Consider the following 26,411-nt stretch of genomic DNA (forward strand, 5'->3'; position numbering starts at 1 on the left):
GTAAAGTACTACATCAATTCATTTTTGTTAAGCATCTACAAATTGTGCCATCTTGTTAGTTGTTTATGGAAATGACAAAGCCTGAAGATTTTTGGGAGCTCTGTTTTTTGTGAAACTAGAAAGTAATAACCGTAAATCTACAGAATCTGAGACATCTGTTTTCCAGTTACTTCTCGTATGTATAATTTTATGGCTGCAACCTTCAAGACTAGTCGACACAATTAGATCACTATGAATGAGATTGTGTGGGTCAGACTTTCACAGAATTGTAGAGACTCTATGAACATTTAGAAATGGCAGATTGGACTTAGATCTGGAAGGAAACAAATTGTGAGGTAGGGCCATTGAAACTCAGTACAGAGATCAAACGTCCCATTTTTACCATGGCAAGGGCTTTTATCCTTTTAATTTGGGTATCATTAGTTTATAGCGAAAACATTAATCCTCTACGAAAGGTGTAAAGGTGTGTAGAACTGCCAAACTGTGAGGTTGTTCAAGTCCTCAACCTTGTCGAATAAAAATAAATAATACAGCTTGTTTGCACCCATGAGAGATGGAAAACCTCAAGCTGTGAAGTTATTTAGTTCCCAGCCCTTCTAAAATTTGAAAAATTCCAGTATGTCTATTTGACTGAGAGTTGAAAACACGGTGGCTCAGTGGTTAGCACTGCTGCCTCACAGTGCCAAGGACCCAGGTTCAATTCCACCCTCAGGCGACTGTCTGTGTGGAGTTTGCACATTCTCACTGTGTCTGCATGGGCTTCCTCTGGGTGCTCCGGTTTTCTCCCACAGTTCAAAGATGTGCAGGTTAGGTAGATTGGCTATGTTAAATTGCCTGTAATATCTAGTGGTGTGTAAGTTAGGTGGATTAGCCATGTGAAATGCAGGCTTATGGGGAAGAGGTAAGGGGTTGGGTCTGGGTGGGATGCTCTTTGGAGGGGCAGTGTGGACTTGTTGGGCCAAATGGCCTGTTTCTGCACTATAGGGATTCTATGATTCTAATATCTATTTGTTGACATCCAAAGATTATCTTTACAGTATTATTCATGGCTGACTGCTTTCCGCAATTTACAAGTTTCCCAGCTGGGGGCAGGATTGTCAGTTCAGAATTTGATTGATGGCTCAAAGATTATAAAAGGATTGTGTCTTTTGGGGTTGTGAATGCAAGTCTGTTTGTCTTGACAAGTGTTTAAATACTTGAGGGCCTTTTTGAGTATTGAATGGGCATTCATAAATAGCAGCATTTCTTTATTATAGCTAAAGCTATATAATTAGATCTTTATTTTAAATTGTCCCAAAGTATGTCCATGGTAGATACTGGGTGAGTTGACATGAAGGGCAAGGGACGAAGCCAGGACACATGGGTTGACATAAGGCTATAAAAGGCTATGAGCAAATGAAATGCATGAGCTGGCTTTGATGTGGCATAAAGGCTATAAGGAGCCATGGAGGTTATGGTAGGGCATGAGCTGAGTGGGAGCAATAAGGGGTCATAGGGGTGGCATGAGTTAGCATGTAGGATATGAGGAGGCATGGGGTGGGTGAATGGGAGATGTAATGGGTCTGAAGTTTGAGGGTTGCAGTGTCTAATATTTAGCACAGTCCCAGGATGGATCTTTTAAATAGCTTGTCTCGACTCTCAGCAGCCCCAGTGGTTTCCTCTGCTCTGCATGTGGGGCAGTGGGTCTGACTCTATCCTGTGCTCAGAGCTAATAATTGCACCATCTTCTCCTGACCCACATACTCCAAGGCAGGAAACTGACCCTGCTCATTTATTTTTATTATTGGATAATTTGGAACAACTCATTTGGATTTGGTACTTCAATATTATGTTATTTGCAAAAGATGGTAATCCAGGTTATGATGCAAACTGTAGAGCAGATTGCTCTTATCTTTAGTCAAGTCACTCAAAATAATGATGAGAAACTAAATTATCTATAAGTACATGATTTATAATAAAATGTAAGGCAACTGTTCCTGTCTTCATGAAGATTGTGACTGATCTTCATTTTGACTCCATTTACCCACTTTGACTCAATGTCCCTTGATGCTTTTACCGAACAAAAAATTTCAAATTTCAGTCTTTATAATGTTCTGGAGACTTCATATTTGACAGTTTTAAAAGACCTTGATTGTTTTCTTTTTAAAAGTTCAATTAAAAGGCATATTTGAAACCTTTTGTTTTAACAAGACATTTCTCAGCAACCATAGTTTCAGCTAAATACTGGATTTATTTGCCACCTGAGCCTGTTTTATGACCATCTCATTTGAACAGTATTTTGCTGGAAGTTGATATTTGTTTTAGTGTTCAGTTGGCACAAATCCTGCTGAAGAATAGGCTCATCTCTCCTGTTTCTGAAGTACGCTTGTGGTGAATCCAATATTGTTGGAGAGTGACTGGAAGATTTCTTGATATTGTGTTTCCTGAGCAAACTGTATCTGCCAAGACCCCAGAGACAACTGCCATGTCGTCTGAGTTGTCTACATGTGCAAGACACCAGATCAACAGCCATCTGAACATTCCACGCCTTTTGTTCTTTTGTTATCTTCAAGAACTAACCACTCTTGGCCAAAAACATTTCTTTCCCAAAGTGAATTTCTGCAGAGAGAAAACTGTTCACATTTACCCTTTATGTAGTGCATTTGCTTGTGTGTGTGTGTGTGTGTGTTTTGGGTTATTTAGAGGGATAAATATTTTGTATTTACATATCACATACTATGTATATTAGCCAGTTTTGGGTCATTATTGAATAAGTTTTGTTTTATAATAAGCATAAAATTATTGCACTATTAAAAAAGCCTAGTCTATAATAGAGAAATTTATGAGACCTGTCATATAGGGAACTGGGTAAAACAATTATGTTTATGTTGTGACCCATGGAATAATGGGACTAGAGAGAGACATTGCACTCCTTCCATCTTGATTGTAACAATAACCCCAATTCTCCCACCACCATATCCTTTTGAGGGAGAGAGCAGGGACATAAATCCAGATCTTTAATTTTCCTTATAAACTTATGGACATTTGTAATACAGAAGGAAGTCATTTGGCCCATCATGTCTGTAATGGTCAACAAAGATTTGACTGCCCATAGCCCTGGAAGCCATGGCAATGCAAGTGAATAACTCAGTACTGCTTAAATATTTTGAATTTACTGACTCAAACATCCTTTCAGGCAATGCACTCCAGATTCCCACTCTCCTTTGGGTGGAAAGATTTCATCTCCACTTCCCTCTTAGACTTCTACTTCTTGCTTTAAACCCGTGTCCCCTGGCCATTGACCCGTCTCCTAATGAAAACAGTCTCTTTATAACCACCCTATCTGAAATGCTTCCTAATAGGGCAAAATAGCCTGGCTGTAATTTTCAAATTGAAATTTGCAAGAGCTATCTTCCAAAACTCGCTTCATGACCTATGTATCACACGCCTAAAGCTTGTTGTACACTCACACTTGCCACAGGAAAAGGTACAAGTCATTTCTGGGATCTCCTGGAATTCCTGGCACTGATTCCAACTTTAAAGACCAACCATGCACCTAATCAAACACTGGCAGCCTCCAGCTGCTCTGAATAATTCATTTTGTTTGCCCTGGACATGTCAGGCAGAGGGTAATTGGCATCCTGCCCTGGTCCTTCTGGACAGTGGGGAATGTGTGATTTACTGCCCTTGGAACTTGTCCTGAAATGTTGGTAACTGATGGACAAAGTGGTGAGCTTGTTGCCTGGTAACTGCTGTGACTTTCGTGTTAGGAATTGTCACCGTCTCTTTTCTGTCCAGTAGCTGGGGGATGGGAAACTGCTTATGTGACATGAGTTAACATAATAATGAGGATGATAATATCTGCTATATTAGCATACAGGCCTCTTGTCGCTCACTTCTGAGAATCCCATCTCACTGTTCAACACTTGGTTGGGAAACGGGACATTTTGCTTTTGTTAACGTAAAGCTCTCTGCTAGCCACCTTGCACGTTTTTCCAACTTTTTCACCAATGTCCATGTTCTTCAGTGCCTGGGAAGGTTCGGCACATGGTGACAACGTTGTGGACAGCAGTGATTAGGCATTAGTTGGTGTAGTGTGTGCAGTTTGGGTGCACCATTATAAAAACAACATCAAGTCTATAGAGGATGTCTGACATAGTTCCACCAGAATAAAGTCTGGGCAAGGAAAATTATCGTTGAGGAGATACTTGAGATATTTGGACAAAATCCATTAGGACAGAAATACCTAAGAGACCATTTCATAGAGATTTTAAAAATTCTGAAAGATCGTGATAAGAGTGATTTGGGAAAGGCTATTTCCATGGTGGGAGAAGTTATGGCAAGCAATGGTGATTTTAAAAAAAACATCACCCAGAGTGTGGAAGAGATTACAGATTTTTGTTTTACTACAAGAATTATTGGGCTTTGAAATGTTTAGCCATTAGGAATGTTTAAGACAGGGAATATTCCTTTTTATTAGAGAAAAAAAGAAAAAAGAATTGAAACCAAGCATATGCCTGAAGGAGAACTAGGTACTGGAATTAGTTTTTGATTGCTGTAATTAAAAGGCAATGCAGACATGGTGGGCCGGATGGCCCCTTGTATTGACAACATATTTTGTTGCATGACGTTGTTCGGAAATGACCACTATCAATAATGTCTATATCTAGTCACTGACTAAATGGGATGAAACTGTAAATGTTAAATTCCAACTAAATTAGCAGTTTGGTTAAGCTGTGATTGTTGTACATGGATATAAAGAGAAGCTGTTAGCTTTAATATAATTGGTACAATGATTAGAGAATGTTTTTCATTGGGTAGGAAATGTTCTATTCAACAATTACTTGAATGCCACTTAAGTCGTAACAAATTTACCACTGCATCTACTGTAGGCTTGTAGCAATCTTATATCATTCTGCATGGCAGCAGCTATACTTTTGGCTTTGACATGCACAGTAAAATGTGTTGAGTTTAATAAGGAATGGAGTAATCCTCACTTTGTGTTGATGTGAATTCTAGTGCAAAGAATACCTGTTTAGCGGCAGCAGTGGTAGTGTCTACATTATACATATGTGCATTTTTTTTATGTTTATCGTTCTATCAGATGATGATATACAAATACTGGAACTGATTTTATTTGTTACAGCAAAGAGCTGGCCCGACGAGCAAAATGGTTTCGTTGAAAGTTGCAAACACGTGTTGCTACTGACATATTCACTGCTTCTATTTCTGTAGTCTCCTCCAGCCCTGCAACCCTCCGCTCCTCTGCCCGGTGCATATCTCCGAATTGAATTGCTCCAGCATTGCTGGATGTCCCTTTAACTGCAGAGATCACAAATTCTGAACTTCCATCCTTAAACCTTCCACTTTTCTTTTCTCCAGCACAATGCTGTTTACTGCCCTCTGATTTGACGAAGTTTTTGGTTACCTGATCTAATATTCCTTACATGGCACATGACACATTTTATTTGATAGTGCTTCTGTAAAGTGCCTTGGTACATTTTGCCTCCTCAAGGGAACTTTATAAATATGAGTGGTTGTTATTGGTTCTTATTTGGCTAGGGAAAACTGTTGCTTCCCAACCAAACTTTCTCTATTCCTTGGCCACAAGCCATTTGCTTTGGAGTTCCTTCTGCAGTACACAAGTGAAAGAACAATGTAGCACATTAAGAAGGCAGAGTAAGCGACTGCCATGACTCTTTAAGGCTACAATGCAATCATAGAATCAATTACAGTACTGGTGGAGGCCATTTGACCCATCATACCCATGTCACCTCTCTGCAGGTCAGCTAGTGCTAATCCTCCTAAAGTCAGCATGCAAAAGAGAAAGTCCTTGACAGTACAGTGCAAATGTTTGAAATGTATGAATAAACTACATTGAGGTAGTGCCAGCAGATAAAGAGAAAAACTTGAAAGTTCTTGGAACAAAGCAAAGAAGAAAGGCAGAGCATTTTGAAAAAGTACATTATTAATACAAATATGTTGAGATCTGTGGGATAAGAGAAAGTGAAGGAAGGAAAATGAAGGAAGTGGTTTGCAGCAAGAGCTGCATTATGGAAACCTCTCTGAATGAAGCAGAGAATCTAAAACCAAGACGAAAGGAAGGTTGTGGAAAGGAGGCAGCACAGTGGCTCAGTGGTTAGCACTGCTGCCTTGTGCAACTGTATGGAGTTTGCATATTCTCCCTGTGTCTGCATGCCTTTCCTGCTCTGATTTCCTCTCACTTTCCAAAAATATGCAGGTTACGTGGATTTGCCATGCTAAATTGCCCATAGTGTCCAGGGATGTGCAGGCTAGATGGATTAGTCATGGGAAGTGCAGGGTTTAGGATAGAGGGATGGATTTGGATGGACTGTTCTTCAGAGGGTCAGTGTGGACTCGATAGGCCAAATGGCCTGCTTCCACACTAAGGATTCTATGGAATGCCCCATGGGCCTGAATGTAAGCCAGAGAATACTGTGTGTGGCAGCAAATTTAGAAGTTGTGCGCACTTTTTCCAATTTATAGCGTGTCATAACTTAATGTTCCACAGGCATAAGAAAGCTTGACAAATAGGATTGTGTATTAACAGTTGGGAAGTGTATGGAATGTAAAATAATTTCGAAGTGAGTCAGCCATTTAAGGTTTCATTGTATTCACTGGAAGTCTTTTTATTGACCTTTACAATTTTTTTCAGACAAAAGCCCCAAAACAATGAGGTTGCCTGACAAGTAATTCCTATTAAATTCTATTCTCAGTGTTTTAAGCCAGTTCTATCCGTTTAATCATCTTGATGCACAGTTAAAAGCCAGTTGCGCCATCATATAGTGATAGATCAACAGCTTGGTGGTTGTCATTGACCAGAAACCGAACTAGACTAGCCATATAAACACTGGCTACACGAGAAGGTCAGAAGCTAGGAATCCCACAGTGAGTAACTCACCACCCTCCCCTCCCCCTTTTATCTATGAGGCCCAAGTTGGGAGTGTGTTGGAATATCCCCACTAGTTTGAATGAGTGGAACTCCAACAACTCTGAAGAAGCTTGACACCATTCAGGACAAAGCAACCCACTTTATTAGCAACATATCCATTCCCTCCACCATGAAGGCTCAGTAGCAGCAGTGAGTTTTGTTTACAACATGCATAGCAGAAATTCAGCAAGGCTACTTCACAGCACCTTGCAAACTTGCAATCACTACAGCTAGAAGTCAGCTCACCACAACCTTCTTAAAGGCAATTAAGAATGAGCAATAAATACTGGCTCAGCCAGGAAAGCTTACATTCCATGAATGAATAATAATTTTAAAAATCTACGGAGTGGTCATGTCTGTTAGAATCATAAAGATGTGTGAAAGATGAATTAAGGATCATGTTAGTGAGAAGCACTGTTCAAATTTTGCATCTACTACTTGATGTTTGCAATCTAAATGCTAGATGTTTTAATAGTTATTTCCTAATCAACCTATTCAGAGATGTAATGACACACCTCTGAAGCAGATGAGACTTGAACCCAGGTTTCCTGGCTCAGAGATAGGGGCATTACCACTGCATCACAAGTTCCTTCCTAGTTGTGAGTTTATAGAGTTTGATGTACAATATAAAACTTTCAATGTGTGACGGCTGGGAATCAAACACAGGTCAATTGCTTGGAAGGCAGCTGCGTTCTCAATACTATATCACCAACAATGACTGCTCACCAACTATTTTTTGCTGTTGAATACCCCATGGAAGCCAAATGCAGGATGACAGCCATATTTGCTACAACCTAGTAAGGATGAAAATAATAAAGCTATACTTAATAAAGTTGTCCAAGTAAAATTATACACAGACACGAGCAGTGTAGCACTGATATATAGTTCGGGTATATGTTCAAAAAACTCCATCTTTAATTTAACTTTAATCACAGCTGAGCATTTTGATCTATTGATACGTGTGGTGTACTGTTATAATTTTAACACTTGTGTTACAATCTTAGCAAAATGCTTTTTAACAGTTGCAGGCATTCTAAAATGAAACAGAGTGCACTATTTTTAATATAAAATTTATTTTCTTTGCAGAAGAATGTAAGCATCTATAAATTCCATTTAAGAATTGGTGCACTCGCACAGCATTCAAAAAAAAGGAGGGATTTCATTTGCTGCCTACAACCTTATTTTCTGATTTATTGGCAGCAACAAAAGTGACATGCATGTTGATGAATTGATGAAAAGTTTTTTGTCTGTTGCGCATGCATGTCCCTGTGTAATGATATTCTTTTAAAATTGATTTTATTTCCATAGAGCATGAGTTAGTTTAACTTGCCTATAATATATCCATGCTAGTGGATGGTGGCTTTGGAAGTTTCATTACTATTATATTTAGGAAATTTCCATTGAAAGGAATATGTCACTCAGTGTGTGTCTCACTATTTTTATCAAAAGTAAGCAGTGATTGATTACATTAGATCCATTCATTCCCGGACACATTCCTCGCATACCCACCCTTAAGGCAATTAAAGATTATTGTGCAGGACTTTAGCATGAGAGTGAGTGTAAATTCACCAGAATGCTCCTAATCTGAAGAAATAGAGACATGATAAACAATACAAGGGACAATATGGAAAAAGGGACCCTTTTTAATCAGTGCAAAATTCATAGACATGTTCACATTTTTAAAAAAAAGACGTTTCCGGCTCAGTTGAAACAGGTTTCAGAGGGAGCACATGCATCTATACCAGCTCCTGAAAGTTCTTGTCATTATGTCTAGGGCGGCATGATGACCCAGGGGGTCAGTGTAGACTCGATGGACTGAATGGCTGCTTCCACATTGTAGGGATTCTATTTGTCTATGAAATATAAACAAAAACAAAATGCTGGAGAAACTGCAGCACTTTCCGTTGTTGTTTCAGATCACTGGCATTTGCAGTTCTTTGTTTTAATTATTTGACCAAATGTAGTACTGATTGGCTATCATGTAATATATCTTGTTGTTATCTAAGAACAGTACCTCTTCTAGTGATACTGTATGGTATGTATCCTCTACCACTAATCATGAGGTAGACCTAAGACAAAGGAGAATTGGTGACAGCAAGCTACCTCAAAGATTGCCCATTACCAAAGATTACCTGTTAACACGGCAGATACCAGAAGCTACCAGTAATGATTATCTGGAAAAATACCACAGAGGGACCTGGAATTAGGGACAATAGACCTAAGATTAAACATAGATGCTTTAGAACAGAGAACAGGTAAAAATCCTTAACACACAATTACGAGGCGATGGAATTCATGCCTGGTGTTGGTGATTGAGGCAACAAAGTGTCAAAGTTTAAGACTATATTGGATAGATGCCTGAAGTAAGAGATGGCAAGGCTTATGGAAACAGGTTCAATACATATTTGCTTGCATCGAGGATAAAACTAGTTAGACTAAGCATCACCTTCTGTGTTATAAGATGTGTGCGTGTCTATGTATAACACAAGTGCTTCCTTCTTTCTGTTGCCATAGCTCAGTTACTTTCCATTAAATTACTTTGCATTCATTATAGTTAGACTGATGAGGATTATATGCTTGGAATCATGTGGCACAGAAGAAAGCCATTCAGCTCATTGTGTCTATGCCAACTCTCTGAAGAACTGTCCAATTTATCCCAATCACCTGCTCTTTCAGCAAACTTTACCAGTTTTCATGTTCAGGTATGTGTCCCTTTCTCCCAACAAGAATCAGAATTAAACTCCTGACATATTAATTGGGATTTGGTGACAAACTGTGTTAGAACATGTCTTTTCACGTCAGGAACCTGAGTTAAAAAATCAATTTTGTTTGACGAGTTGGAAGTTTCATGTGTCATAACCCGATATGACAGAACATTGGACCATTATCCCCCTTTTCTTAGGAACTCTCCCAATTCAATTAATTTAAAATACAACGTTAGCTAGTGAGAGGAAGTGCATCATCGGTGCAGTGGGAGGTTGCTGTTGTATGGTTCCATTCAATGCTTAGAAAATCAGATGTGTCAGAACTTGCAATACACAAAATTTTATTTCTTTCAGAAACTTTGTACAATCGTTCAGTTATCAAAGTTAAATATTTTACCATTGAATCTAGCGTTTAAAAAATAAAAATTGTGTTCTTATTCAACTGCAGGTTCTGACTGCCAGCTCACTAAGGCCCAGTAACGGGACATAGACAGTGGCATCACATTGTTGGGGCATTTTATTTTTCCATGCATACAAGTGACCATGACAAGACAATAAAGCAGCTCGTGTTCATTTTCTGGGCAAAAAAAATTAAAAGTGTGTTTTGTGTAGTTTGAAATTCGAATGTTATTAAAATGTCACTGTTATTTTGTATCATATGTCATATTTTACTTCCTCTTCTCCTGAAGGCATTGAATTATTACTAGCATAACTTCGTGCACATAGCTCACATGCCAAGCTTTTTTAAGTGTAAGTCTCCACAATCCTTATCAGCAGACTATTTGGACATAAGGACATCATAACAAAGTCTCATTTTGTCCACATACATTTACTTTCTCATGCAGTGACACTGGATGGTAATATAATCATCTATCCTTGTTTACTGTAAGGAAGCTAAGGCCAATTATATTTTCATTACCTGTTCCATTGCTGAGATCAAATAACACAGCAGTGAGAGATCTTTTTGTGCATTTATCACAAGTGCAATCAACCTGAATAACGGGCTGTGATCCCGCCAATGTTAGTCCTGTCAGATTTGCTGAGGTGACTTGACAGCCTTTACATGAGTGCAGATATATGGGTCTAGGAATTATGGCTTCTGTGTGCCTTAGACATCCTCCACACCTCTTTTCACGGCCTTCCTGATTTTCCACCCACTCTGCCATACCATTTCTCTTCTTGTAGAGCATACTGTCACCCTAAGGTTTTGGAGTAGATCTGTAGCTCAGGTTGTGGGTGTTGAGGTATGCTATTAATAAACACATTGAAATCGACCCCATATACATTCCACTACAAAGGAAAACCGGAAGTGAGGCAATCCATCTCAATGGACCTCAGAGTTTAAAAACCAGGCAGGAAAACACACCAACGCTTCATCGGAGGCTGCACTGAGGATGTTACCAAGCATGGTAATGAAACGTCTGCAAGACAACAAACCAGCTTGGCGAGCCAACCAACCTCAACATACTGTGTCACCCTTCTGGAAGCCAATAGACTTCATCTCTCCTATCCTGGGCAACTTTGGCTTAGATCAACCAAACCAACCCCTCTCCACCCCCACCACCACCGCCCCCCCACAACATCCTCTGTCTTTTTGCCCAGATAAGATGCAAATGGTGTTCTACTTACACAAGGCAAACAGAAGTCACACAGAATTAATAAATATCAGCATAAAGTTATATAACACGGAAACAGACCCTTCAGTCCAACTTGTCCATGCTGACCAGATATCCCAAATAAATCTATTCCCATTTGCCAGCATTTGGCCCATATCCCTCTAAACCATTCCTAATCATGTGCCTGTCCAGATGCCTTTTAAATGTGTAATTGTACCAGCCTCGAGCACTTCCACTGGCAGTTCATTCCATACACGCACTACCCTCTGCATGAAAAAGTTGCCCCTCAGGTCCCTTCTAAACCTTTCCCCTCTTACCTTAAACCTAAATCCTCAAGTTTTGGACTCTCCAATCCTGGGAAAAAGACTTCTGCTATTCACCCTATCCAGGCTCCTCACGATTTTATAAACCTCTATAAGGTCACCCCTCAACTCCAGGGAAAATAGCCCCAGCCTATTCAGCCTCTCCCTGTAGCTCAAACCCTCCAACCCTGGCAACATCCTTGTTAGTCTTTTCTGAACCTTTTCAAGTTTAACAACATCTTTTCAGTAGCAGGGAGACCAGAATTGAACGCAATTCTAGAATTGGCCTCACCGATGTCTTGTCCCTCTTGATGATGTCTCAACTCCTACACTCAAAGCACTGATCAATGAAGGCAAGTATGCCAAATGACGCCTTCACCATGCTGTCTACATGTGACTCCACTTTCAAGGAGCTATGCACCTGCACCCCGAGGTCTCTTTATTCAACAACACTTCTGCCTATTTTTGGGTTTTCCACCAGACTCACCAGAATTATAGTGTGATTTTGTTCACATTCTTTCAGCTATTCATTTCTAGTTCTGGATTTGTCCTTGCTGCCCCTTTTTACGTTTAAACCACCACCTTTGATCTATGCTTTAGTAAAAGTAATGCAATAGTAGATAGCATTATGCTGGTTTTCATTATATCGGCACAGTTCCTTTAGTGCAAACCATTTATCCAAAACAAGTACTCAGATTAGAAATGAGGCAGTCTATAACTGAAGAGAAAATACAAGTTTTTTTTAATGTATTAAAATGCCACATACAATTTACAGAAACTGGACATGAGCTACATGACGAGTGGAATGGAATTGCTTAATGGTAACTGGGTTTCCCCTTCTATTCGACTGTGTATTGTTTTATCTGTTAGAATTACATGTTATGTATTTCTTTCACCATGAGATAGTCACTTAATGGGTGGTTGCTAAATTATGTTTGTTTTTATTCAGCCTGTTTGTGTAGATGGTAAAGCCATCTCCTTTCCTTTTCCAGCCACCCTGGGTACATTAGATTTCAGTTTGCTGTACGACCAAGAAAACAATGCTCTCCACTGCTCAATAAATAAAGCAAAGGTATGTAACCTTAATATGTCACAAATAACAAAGAATCTGTTTGTAGGTGTCTCTGTCTATTGATTTTGTTATGCTATTTGGATGCAAATTGTTTATGCATATAATATGCCAGATAATTCAATTGACAATTGTGAGCTTTATTGACGGAGTAATATGAATCTAGAAAGAGCTGTTGTTCAATAAGCAACGAGTGAATGGAATTCCTGAATACTGTGCTGATCGACCTAACAGCTTACATGTGTCATTCTTCACTTCCTAGATATTAACAATGCCAGAATTTATTTTTCTGGACATTTTTTCTCTTTGATATCCTGCTAGCCCCAAACTAGCATCTTTCATTTATCTAATCCATTATTATTTCACATATTACCTCAGAGCTAGACCACTGAATTGCTCCCTTTGATGGCTTTTCTGCTTCCAGTCTTCCTAAATTACAGAGAAAACAGAAATTGCTGAAGAAGCTCAGCAGGTCTGACAGCATCTGTGCAGAGAAAACAGTGCCACAGTCCAACTCCACAGATGCCCCCAGACCTGCTGAGTTTCCCCAGCAATTTTTCTCTTTCTTTGTTTCAGATTTCTAGTATCCACAGCTCTTTGAGTTATTCCTAAACTACAGCTTATCGAGAATACAATGTACTGCATCTTCACCAAGGAAATAATGCTGCCATCACATTCATCCTATTCTTGCCAAACCTCTTTGTTCCCTTGCATCCAAAAGTTTGATATTGTTTCTTAGGGCCTTGAACTTGAAATTCTTCCTCCATCTTACTCCTCCCGGTTTTCTTAGTTATTAGCTGTTTTGTGCCTGACCTTAAAATTTCCCCTCCCCTGACTTTCATTCCACTTTACTTTAGATGGACTGACTTTCCAACTAGCCTTAACTAATCACGAGGGCAAAAATTTGTTTGCCATCCCACCACAGCTCCCCACTGCAGAGAGTTAACTAGCTGATCTGCAAAACAAATCAACTACTCACTTCTTAAGTGTTATTTTGCTTGGAAACTATCTGCAACTGATCTTAATCAAATTAAACTCCTTGTTTCAAACTGATGTGAGATGGGGGAGTCACCATTCAAAACAGATTCTATTGTCTGAATGTAGTTGTGATTTGAACCTCGTGAATTGAATTCAACAACATTACCTGAACGTAAAACAGCTGAAATTCCTCTAATGTACAAAACATGAAATGTGGCATTTCCTGAGGGCTCTTTCTTCTGACCATGCTTTGAGCTTTCCAAATTAGTTTTCTTTCTTTCCCTGTTGACCACTTGTTCAGTGCTCTGAGACATTCTCTGTGTATTTAAGTAGTAGGATCAAAATATCAATTGCTTTGTCCGCTTAACTTAAAAATCTAATAAAGTAATATAATCACAATGCTGTTTAAAATATTTAATGGTCTCACCTTGGTCATTTTCTCAAGAAATGCATTTACCTTTTTACTGTAGTAGTCTACACCTAGATATTCCTATTTATACAATAGGCCATAGTGGGCATACACTTTCCTTTTTTAAAAATTTGTATAAGGGTTGTAAGTAAGGCCAGAATTTTTTTATTTATCCCTAATTACCCTTGAAAAGGTAGTGGCGAGCTGCCAACTTGAACCACTCTAGTCCAGGTAGTGCTTATAGCTCACAGTGCCAAAAGCAAGGAGTTCCAAGTTTTTGACCAGAAACAGTGAAGAAATGGTGATATAGTTCCAATCAGGATGGTGAATGGCCGAGGTACTCGTGCAGCAATATCCTGGGACTGAGGTGATTGGCCTCCAACAGATACAGCCATCCTCTCTTTTGTAAGTTATCCCTCCAAATAGTGAAGTCTTTTCCCCTGATTCTGTTTATTCTAGTTTTCCTAGAGCTTCTTGATGTACCTTAATCAAAAGCTTCTTGGGAGTCAGAGACAGTCATTATCACCTCATCTCTGATATTCAGCTCTTTGGCCAATTTTGGATAAAGGCTGTAATGAAGTCTGTAGATAAGTGGTTCTTCTGGAATATGAATTTGACATTATGAGCAAGTTATTGTTGAGTGAATATAATTCGTAGCACCAACGTCAACACCTTCCATCACATTGCTAATGACTGAGATTAGGCTGATGGAGCAGCAATTGGTCAGATTGGATTTGTCCTAACTTTTGTTGCCAAAATGTACTTAGTCAAGTTAATGCACTGCTGGATGGATGCTAGTATTATAGCTGTATTTGGAACAGCTTGGCTAAGGATGCAGTTAGCTTCAGTACTGTGGCCAAACTGTTGTCAGAGCCCATAGCCCTAGCTGTGGTCTGTGTATGCATCATCTGTTTTTGGTGTCATGTGAACTGAATCCAATTGGCTGATGAGGTATCAGTGATGGTGGGAATCTCGGAGGAGGCTGAAATTAATGATCCATTGAAAACGATCCTCAGCCAGAAGTACCAAGTTCTTCAGCTTTGTCATTTTATACTCATGCACTGGACTCTGACATCAGTAAACGAGATAAATCTGGAATAAAAATCCAGTAAACCACAGGACTTTTGTCCAAACCTGTTTGATTAAAAGAGGTCATTTGAGACAAGAAATGTACTCTCCTTCCTTGGTCTGGTCTGGATGTAACTTCTGATGCACAGAAAGTTCGTTAACTTTCAACTGCCCTCTGAAATGGTACAGAAAGTTACTTAATACTATGTAAGCACTATTAGAATATATAACAAGAATAGAACCAGATGAGCCACCCAGGGTAAAGCTGGTCACCCAAATGCGCAAAGACACACCTAGTCAAAGTTCTCCTCAGAAGCCCTTAATGAGACTGAAGCTATTCGTGGGACCTTATCCCCTGGATAGTTTTTTAGTTGTCCATCACAATTCAGGATTGGTTATGGCAGGGCTGCAGATCAGCTCCTTTTAATTGTAGGATTTTTTTCCTCCCTAGGAGGCTGGTCCCACTGTTTGGCATTCCTATGGTTCTGTGTTGTAGCTGGCTCCTCCATTTGTAGGTATGCCTGGTGCTGCTCCAGACATATGATCCTGCCCTTATCAAGCCATGGTTGTAACAGTGACTTGATGGCGATGGTACAGTCAGTGATATGCCAGGACACGATGTTACAGATTGTCTTTGAATACAATTCTACTGCTTTAGCCTTGTGGATGCCCAGTTTTGAGCTGCTAAATCTGTAGTGAATCTATCTTATTTAGCATGCTGTGCATGTAAAATTATGGTAGTTGTCCTCTGTGTGAAGAACAGGACCTTATCTTCACAAGACCTTCTCTGATGTCCCAATACTGACATGGATGGGTAATTGAGATTGAGAAAATGACAGAGGGAGGTCTTTTCCTTGTATTCTCTTACTGCTTGGTGTCAGGCTGTTATGTTTGTGAGAGCATGATCAGTGGTGGTACTTCTGAGTCATTCTGCATGATAGACATAAAAATTCCTTCACTCAGAGTACATTCTGTGCCTTAATACCATCAGTATCTATTTCAGTTAGTGTTCAATGTAGCTGATGAATCAATATGTCTCTAAAGGAAGGCAGTAGAGGGTAATTGCCAGCAAGCAGTTTCCTTATCCATGTTAGACCTAATGCCATGAGACTTTTTGGGAATGAGGTAATATGGAGAACTCTTAGGAGCACTCTCTCCTGACTGCGTACATCAAAGTGCTAATGCGCAAAACTATAGAACTGACTGGGTGTGCCTTTGTTATATTTAGTGCTCAGTTTGATGCAAGGTGCATTTCCACTTTTATTCTTATATTTGGTTTGGTGCATCTGAGTGACTCTCTGGACTATTTCAGAAGGCATTTAAGAGTCAATTACATTTTTGTGAGTCTAGAATCAAATAGATAAGGATGGCAGATTTTTTTTCCTACTTGACCTTAGTTAACCAGATGAGTATTTGTTGCAGCCCTGTGATTTCATGGCTTTGTATTCCAAATTTATTTCATTAATTTTCCTAGCTGCTAAATGGGACTTTGGTGCAAGTCTCTAGATCATTTCTCTAGGGCTCTAGATTATTAGTCCAGCAGCATAACTGCTACTGTTTTCCTGGAATGTGTGAAACCAACATGAAGTTGGGAATGTTGAGATGTCAACTGAGTAATTAAGAAATTGCATTAAAATAGATTAGGAAAATGTTATCACAATTCACAATAAAAAACTGTTTCTAATTGGTACTGAAAATCTTATTTTGTGACATGGCCTTGAATTTTTATGGTGTATTAGAAAATACACTAGACCTTTGTCTGTCTGTCTGTCTGTCTTTCTGTTGCTTAGCAACATCTGTTCCTTTGGTTCTGTTTTAATCAAAGAATCTGACAAGAATCAGTTTGATCAATTTTTTGAAGAAAGCAAAGCTCAGGCACAATAAAGTTTGCAATGATCTTTCATCATCAAATGTGATCAAGGCTTAAGAATTTGGAGAGATTCCACATTCAAGGTCTACAGATAGGAAGGCCAATTAAGTTCCATTCTTTGCACACTTAATATTGTGTTTTACCTACATTATTTCCAAAAGTAGTGATCTGTACAGCAAATGTTTTCACCAGCCATCTTCTACAAAAAGGAAGTTAGCATCTGCAAAATAGAAATTTTATTTAAATTGAAAGCCATTCTGTAATGAGGAATGTTGCCTTGGAATTAAAAGCATATGATATCTGGAGAAAGGTGAACTGATTTGAGTTAGCCTACAAAGTCAACCCTGCACTGCAAGGATTCCACCATGGCAGATGGTGCAATTTGAAATGCAATAAAAAAAATCTGAAATTAAAAGTCTAATGATGTCCATGAAATAGTTATCATGAGAATCAATCTGGTTCACTGATGTAATTTAGGGAAGGAAGTCTGTCATCCTTACCAGGACTAGACTACATGTAATTCCAGACACACAGCTATATGCTTGATTCATAACTGACCTCTGAAATGACCTCACAAGCTACTCAGTTGTATCAAAACTGCTAAAATGTCTCAAACGAAGGAAGGTGGCCAGATTACCCAACATCAACCTAGACACTGGAAACAATAAGGACAAACAAGCCCTATCAACCCTGCAGTGTCCTCCTATTTAATATCAGGGAGCTAATGCCAAAGTTTGAAGAGCTGTCTCCGAGGCTAGACAAGCAATAGTCTGGCATAGTCATACACATGGAATCTTGCCCTACAGACTGTCCCAGAGACCACCATCACCAGCACTGTGCTTGGGTATGTATTGTTTCACTGGTAGGACAGACTCAGCAGAGGTGGCAGCACAATAGAACATAGAACATAGAACATAGAACATTACAGCGCAGTACAGGCCCTTCGGCCCTCGATGTTGCGCCGACCTGTGAAACCAATCTGAAGCCCATCTAACCTAAACTATTCCATTATCATCCAAAAGTTTATCCAATGACCATTTAAATGCCCTTAAAGTGGGCGAGTCTACTATTTTTGCAGGCAGGGCATTCCACGCCCTTACTACTCTCTGAGTAAAGAACCTACCTCTGACATCTGTCTTATATCTATCACCCCTCAATTTAAAGCTATGTCCCCTCGTGCTAGCCATCACCATCCGAGGAAAAAGGCTCCCACTGTCCACCCTATCTAATCCTCTGATCATCTTGTATGTCTCTATTAAGTCACCTCTTAGCCTTCTTCTCTCTAACGAAAACAGCCTCAAGTCCCTCAGCCTTTCCTCATAAGACCTTCCCTCCATACCAGGCAACATCCTGGTAAATCTCCTCTGCACCCTTTCCAATGCTTCCACATCCTTCCTATAATGCGGTGACCAGAACTGTACACAATACTCCAAGTGCGGCCGCACCAGAGTTTTGTACAGCTGCAACATGACCTCATGGCTCCGAAACTCAATCCCTCTACCAATAAAACCTAACACACCGTACGCCTTCTTAACAACCCTATCAACCTGGGTGGCAACTTTCAGGGATCTATGCACATGGACACCGAGATCTCTCTGTTCATCCACACTACCAAGAATCTTACCATTAGCCCAGTACTCTCTATTCCTGTTACTCCTTCCAAAGTGAATCACCTCACACTTTTCCGCATTAAACTCCATTTGCCACCTCTCAGCCCAGCTCTGCAGCTTATCTATGTCCCTCTGTAACCTACAACATCCTTCCGCACTATCCACAACTCCACTGACTTTAGTGTCATCCGCAAATTTACTAACCCATCCTTCTACGCCCTCATCCAGGTCATTTATAAAAATGACAAACAGCAGTGGCCCCAAAACAGATCCTTGCAGTACACCACTAGTAACTGAACTCCAGGATGAACATTTCCCATCAACCACCACCCTCTGTCTTCTTACAGCTAGCCAATTTCTGATCCAAACCGCTAAATCACCCTCAATCCCATGCCTCCGTATTTTCTGCAATAGCCTACCATGGGGAACCTTATCAAACGCTTTACTGAAATCCAAATACACCACATCAACCGCTTTACCCTCATCCACCTGTTTGGTCACCTTCTCGAAGAACTCAATAAGGTTTGTGAGGCACGACCTACCCTTCACAAAACCGTGTTGACTATCCCTAATCAAATTATTCCTTTCTAGATGATTATAAATCCTAACTCTTATAATCCTTTCCAACACTTTACCCACAACCGAAGTAAGGCTCACTGGTCTATAATTACCAGGGTTGTCTCTACTCCCCTTCTTGAACAAGGGGACAACATTTGCTATCCTCCAGTCTTCTGGCACTATTCCTGAAGACAATGACGACATAAGTACAGTCATGTACAATGTTACAGTCATGACGGAGTTGCCCTGGGAGTCTTCAACATTGACTCTGACTGTGGACCCCATGAAGTCTCATTGCATCAAGTCAAACATGGACAAGGAAACCTCCTGCTGATTGCCATGTATCACCAGCAAGCACCCCCTCCCCACTCAGTTACCCACCCCCCTCCCCCACCTCCATGTTGAACACCACTTGGAGGAAGCACTGAGGGTGACAAGGGCTCAGAGTATACTCTGGGTGGGAACTGGTGGGAACTTAAATGTGCATCACCAAGAGTGGCTTGGCAGCACTTCTACTGACCATGCTGATCGAGCCCTAAAGGACAGAGCTAGCTGCTTGACTGGGTCTGTGCCAGGTCGTGAGGGAACCAAAAAGAAGGAAAAATACTTTTGACCTCATCCCGACCATCCTGCTGCAGATACATCTGTCCATGACTGTACCAATCTAGACCACACTGTTTAGCCCCCAAGGACTGGTGATTGATATGAAGCCGTGGGCCATCAGCAAGGGCAGAATTATGTTCACTCATAATCTGCAATTTCATGGTCCTGCAGCTTTCCCATTCTTCCATTACCATTGATCAGGGGTAAACCGTGTTTCAATGAAGAATGAATGAGAATATGCCAACAGCAGCACAGGTATGCCTAAAAATTAGGTGTCAACCTGGTGAAGCTGCCAAACAGCATAAAGAGCAAGTGCTAGACAGAACTAAGTGATTCCACAACCAACATATCAAATCTAACCTTTGTAGTCCCACCATATCTAGTTGTGGATGGTAGTGGATGATCAAACAACTCACTGGAGGAGGAGGCTCTGTTTATGTTCCTATTCTGAATGATGGGGAAGCCAACACATCAGTGCAAGAGATAAGGTTGAATCATTTGCAACAATCTTCAACCAGCAGTGCCAAGTGGATGATCAACCAGCGTACAGGATGGGATAGATAAAAGGTGTTGAAGTGTTCGATCAGTCATGATTGTATTGAATGGCGGGGCAGGCTCAACCTTTCCTGTGTTCCTATCTCACCCTTCTCAGGAAGTCTCCAGCATTTGAGATACAAGTCTTTAGCCAATTTGATTCACTCCATGTGATATAAAGAAATGGCCGGAGGCACTGGATACAGGAAAGGCTATGGGCCCTGACCACATTCCAGCAATAGTACTGATGTCTAGTGCTCCAGAGCTACTAATGTCCCTAGGCAAATTGTTCGAGTGCAGTTACAACACTGAATGACAATATGGAAAATTGCCTGGGTATGTCATGTCCATATAAAAGGCAGGATAAATTCAACCCAGCCAATTACTGCCCATCAATCTAACTCTCAAGTATTAATAAAGTGATGGAAGATATCATTAACAGTGCTTCAAGGCAGCACCTGCTTAACAATAATCTGCTTACTAATGCTCAGTTCGGATTCTGCCAGGACTACTAAGCTCCTGACCTCCTTACAGCTTTGTTCCAAACATGGAGAAAAGAGTTCACTTTCAGTAGTGTGTTGAGAGTAACTGGCCTTAACATCAACCCTGCATTTGACCAAGTGTGGCATCAAGGAGCCCTAGCAACTCTAGAGTGAATGGGAATCGGAGGAAAAACTCTCCACTGTTTGGAGTCATATCTAGTACAAATAAGAAGGTTGTGATTGTGGAGGTCAGTCAGCTCAGCTCCAGTACATCACAACAGGAGTTCCAAAAGGTAGTGTCCTAAGTGCAACCATCTTTGGTTGATTTATCTATGACCATCCCTCCATAAGGTCAGAAGTGGGGATGTTCACTGATTGCTCAATGTTCAGCAACATTTGTGACTCCTCAGATACTGAAGCAGTCCATGTCCAAATGCAACAAGTCCTGGACAAAATCCAGGTTTGGGATGATGAGTGGCAAGTAACATCTACATCATATAAGTGCCAAACAATGACTGTCTCCAACAAAGGAGGATCTAACCATCACCACATGACATTCAAACTACTACTATCAATATTTGAGAACTGAATTGGATTGCCATGTAATTACAGTGGCTACAAGAGCAGGTCAGAGGACAGGAATACGGTAGCGAGTAACTCACCTCCTGACTCCCCAAAGCCTGTCCACCATTTGGGAGGTGGAAACCAAGAGTATGTTGGAATATTCTCCACTTACCTGGATGAGTGCAGCTCCAACAACAATTGAAGTTTCACACTCAGGGTCAAAGCAGCCCCCATAATTGGCACCACATGCACAAACGTTTAGTCCTTCCACCTCTAATTGCAGTAGTAGCAGTGTATATTATCTACAAGATGAACTGTAGAAATTCACCAAAGATCCTTAGACAGCACCTTCCAAGCTCTCAATCCCAACCATCTAGAAGGACAAGGGGTGCAGATACTGTACATGGGAGCACCACCGCCTGCAAGTTCCCTCCAAGTCACTCACCATCCTGCCTTCGAAATACATCATCATATCTCCAGTATCACTGGGTCACAATCCTGGAAGTCTCTCCCTAACAGCACTGTGGATGCACACACATCAAAATGGACTGCAATGATTCAGGAAGGCAACTCATCACGCTCTAGTCAAAGGAAACTAGTGATTGCCAATAAATGCTGGTACAGCCAGCAAATGTCACATTCCCTGAATGTGGAGATTTGCATCAGTGCAGTCAACACTACCAGAAGGAAGACCTCAGCAAGACACCCTCTGAGTTCAAGTGAAGAGAAGCATGGATGTCATATATAGACCCCCAAACTGCGGTGGTGATGCTGGGAATGGCACTAAACAGGAAATTAGAGATGCATGTGATAAGGGAATATTGGTGATCATGGATTATTTTAATCTGCACATAGATTGGGCAAATCAAATTAGCCACAATGCTGTAGAGGAGGAATTCCTGGAGTTTATACAGGATGGTTTTCTTACCCAATATGTGGAGGAACCAACTAGAGAGCAGGCCATCTTAGACTGGGTACTGTCTAATGTAAAGGGAATCATTGTCAATCTAGCTGTGTGAGACCCCTTGGGGAAGAGTGACCATAACATGATAGAATTTTTTTTTTCAAGATGGAGAGTGAGGTAGTTGATTCAGAGATTAGGATGCTGAATCTTAATAAAGACAACAATGACGATATGAGGCATGAGTTGCCCTTGACAGATTAGGGAGAGTTACTTAAAGCTATGACAGTAGATAGGCAATGATAAACATTCAAGGAATGCATGGGGGAACTGCAACAACTATTTATTCCTGTCTGGCACAAAAGCAAAATGGGAAGAAAGCCTATCCATGGCTTACAAAGGAAATTAGAGATAGGATCTGATCTAAGGAAGAAGCATACAGATTGACCAAGAAAAATAATATCTGAGGGATTGGGAGCAGTTTAGAATTCAACAAAGAAAGACCAAGTGATTGATTAAGAAGGGTAAAATACAGTGTGAAAGTAAGCTTGCAGGGAACATACAAACTGACACTAAGAATTTCTATAGGTACGTGAAGACAAAAAGATTGGTGAAGACAAATGTAGGTCCCCTACAGACAGAAATGGGGGAATATATAATAGGGGACAAAGAAATAGCTGAGCAACTGAATACATACTTTAGTTCTGTCTTCAAAAGAGCATACAAATCAGATATGAGAAATGTTGGAGAATGCAAGATTTAGTGAGAGGGAAGAATTGAGGGAGATCAATATTAGTAGAGAAATGGTGCTGGGAAGATTGATAGGATTGAAGGTGGATAACTCCCCAGGGCCTGATAATCTACATCCCAGAATGCTTAAGGAAGTGGCTCTAGAAATAGTGGATGCATTGATGGTCATCTTCCAGGTTTCTATCAACTCTGGAACAGTCCCTGCAGATTGTTGGGTAGCTAATATCACTCCAATATTCAAAAAGGGAGGTAGAGCGAAAACAGGGAATTATAGACCAGTAAGCCTAACATTTGTAGTGGGGAAAATTCTTGAATCTATTATCAAGAACTTTATAGCAGAGCATTTAGAAAGCAGTGGTGGGATCAGACATAATCAGCATGGATTTAAGGAGAAATCACGCTTAACAAATATGTTTGGAATTCTATGAAGCTGTAACCAATTGAGTTGACATGGGGAAGCCAGTCGATGTGGTGCATTTGGACTTTCAGAAAGTGTTTGACAAAGTCCTGCATAAGAGATTATTGTGGAAGATTAAAACACATGGGATTTGGAGAAGTGTATTGAGACAAATATAAAACTGGTTGGCAGAGAGGAAACAAAGAGTATGGATTAACGGGTTCTTTTCAAATTGGCAGCCAGTAACTAGCGGGGCACCACAGGGATCAGTGCTGTGACCCCAGCTATTCACAATATCTATTAATGATTTGGAAGAGCGAACAAAATGTAACATCTCAAAGTTTGCAGATAATACCAAACTGGGTGGGAGGGTGAACTGTGACAAGGATGCAGAGAACCTCCAGCATGATCTGGACAGTTTGTGTGAGTGGGCAAATCAATGGCAGATAAATTGGATAAATGTGAGGTTATTCACTTTGGAAGCAAAAACAAGAAGGCACATTTCTAGCTGAATGGCTGTAAATTGGGACAGGGGAGTGTGCAGCTGGACCTGGGTGTCCTTGTGTATCAGTCGCTGAAGGTAAGCATGCGGGTGCAGCAGGTGATAAAGAAGGAAAATGGTATGTTGGCCTTCATTGTGAGAGGTTTTGAGTACAGGAGTAGGGATGTGTTGTTGCAGTTATACAGGGCCTTGGTAAGGCCACACCTGGAATATTGTGTGCAGTTTTGGTCTCCTTTTCTGAGGAAGGATGCTCTTACTGTTGAGGGAGTGCAGCGAAGGTTTACCAGGCTGATTCTGTGATTGGCGGGAATGATGTATGAGGGGAGATTGACTAGGTTAGGATTGTTTTTGCTGGATTCAGATGAATAAAGGGAATCTAGTAGAGGCTTATAAAATTCTAACAGGACAAGAAAGGGTAGATGCGGAGAGGATATTCCCGATGATGGGTGTATCCAGAACCAGGTGTCACAGTCTGAGGATTCGGGGTAGACCATTTAGGATGGAGATGAGGATTCATTTCTTCACCCAAAGAGTGGTGAGCCTGTGGAATTCATTACCACAGAAAGTAATTGATGCCAAAACATTGAATGTATTCAAGAGGCGACTAGATATAGCATTTGGGGCAAATGGGATCAAACGTTATGGGGAGAAAGCAGGATTAGTCTATTGAGTTGGACGATCAGCCATGATTGTGAAGAATGACGGTGCAGGCTCGAAGGGCCAAATGGCCTCATCCTACTCCTATCTTCTATATTTCTATGAATATGAACAAATAAAATTTAACTTTTATTCCTTTCAATGAAAATTCCTCCTCTGTTCTGTTTATTGATGCATAAGTACCTCACTTCCACGAAAAATTTTTGACTTGTGGAACATAGCCCTCAAAGACTCATAAATTTTATTTGCTTTAAAAATGACTAAAACTGTAGATTCTTACAAACAAAACTTAGTTTGAATGTCTCCTTTGTGAATACTTAAAGCTACCGATCACACAATCGCTGTTGCAAAATTGGATTTCTTATTTAAACTGGATTTTTCTGATGTCATTGGTGCATTTTATATGCTTTTCATTTCTCTTACTGTTTGAATTTAGACTAGCCCCTGTTGCCTGTATTAAATACTGCCAGTTGCATGCATGGATAGCATAACTATGTATCATGATGCTAAGATGTGGCTTTTCACACTAACGTTGTAAGTCTTCCTGAGTGCAAAGTTGAGATTTTTTTTGCCTAGACACATGGATTATAAACTAGTCTCTGTTCACCTTAAAGGAACACAGGCTCAACAACTTCTGTATCAAATTGATCTGTTGAATCAAAGTCCTTATTAATGGTATCTAGCTCAATCTCAACGCCACCTCTTTCTACCCCTCGACTATCAATGACTTGGGAGGCTGCTTGTCTAACCTCCAGTACTAGATCAGCAGAAATGACCTCCAATTAAATAGTGGAAGGCCAAAACTAATGTATTTGGCGCCAGCAATAAACACCATTCAGCAGTACCTACTCCATTACTCACCCTGGCAACAGTCTGAGGCTGACCCAGACTGTTCGCAACCCTGGTGTCACATATGATCTTTCTGTGAAATTATTAAAATCACTTTTTCACAGAAGTAGCATCACCTATTTTCTACAAATGGCTTACTGAAACCATCTTCAGCTTGAAGTGCCAAGTGGAAGATCCATCCCAACTAACTCCTGTAGTCTCCAGCATCGTACATGTCAACCTTCAGCCAATTTGCTTCCTGCCATTTGATATTGAGCAATGGCTGAGCTAGGTACAGTAAAGGTTAAAGGTCTGACAACACCCCAATTGCAGTGCTGAGGACTTATGCTCTAGAACTAACTGTACAGTTCTAAAACTGGCAACTATCCTCTACTATAGAATGTGTAAAAGTGCCTGGATATGTCTGGCCCACAAGCATAAGCACAAATCCAAACCTGTCAATTATCATTCCACCAGTTTGTCCTCAATCATCAGGAAAAAGAAATGGAAGGAGTCATCAACAGGAATCAGGTGGCATGCCCTCAGCAATAACCTCTCTATCAATGATCATTTGGATTATGCCACCTCCTCTTTGCAGACTTGCTTGAAAGATAGTCCAAGCTGAATTCCAGAGATGAGGTGGGAGTGATTTTGCTTTACATCAAGGCAGTGTTTGACTGAGTATAACATCAAAAACTCTTGGTAAAATTGAAGATGATGTGAGTTGTGGGGTGGTGACACTCTTCTCTGGCTCACATCATATTTTGCATGAAAGATAATGGCTGTAGTTGCTGGAGGCTGATCATCTGAGCCCAAGGACATCGCTAGAGGAATTGCTCAAGGTAGAATTCTAGGCCCAGTCATCTTCAGCCTGCATATGGGCAGTCCAGCAAGAAGCTTTTTCATATTCAGAGTAAAGTGATCCAATTGTTTAGCACCCCATGCACCACCTTAAACATTTACTGCCTCCACCACTGGTGCTGTGTGGCTGCAGAACATAGCATCTAAAAGACGTACTGTGTCCTCTTCATAGTATCTTCCAAACCAATGACGTCCACTGTGCAACTGCACAAGAGC

The 26,411-nt window shown here is 40.5% G+C and overlaps 1 protein-coding gene across 2 annotated transcripts in view; it reads left to right on the forward strand.

Annotated features, from left to right (window-relative positions):
• The window catches only part of doc2b (double C2-like domains, beta), a 260,828-nt gene that overhangs the window by 32,962 nt on the left and 201,455 nt on the right, over window positions 1-26,411 (forward strand). For both annotated transcript variants that reach the window (XM_048612706.1, XM_048612707.1), the window contains exon 2: window positions 12,547-12,626. In XM_048612706.1, coding sequence (XP_048468663.1) covers window positions 12,547-12,626 — 80 coding nt within the window. The remainder of the gene's footprint in view (window positions 1-12,546; window positions 12,627-26,411) is intronic.

The sequence above is a fragment of the Rhincodon typus genome, chromosome 26 (genome assembly GCF_021869965.1).
Source record: "Rhincodon typus isolate 14 chromosome 26, sRhiTyp1.1, whole genome shotgun sequence".
Lineage (NCBI taxonomy): Eukaryota > Metazoa > Chordata > Chondrichthyes > Orectolobiformes > Rhincodontidae > Rhincodon > Rhincodon typus.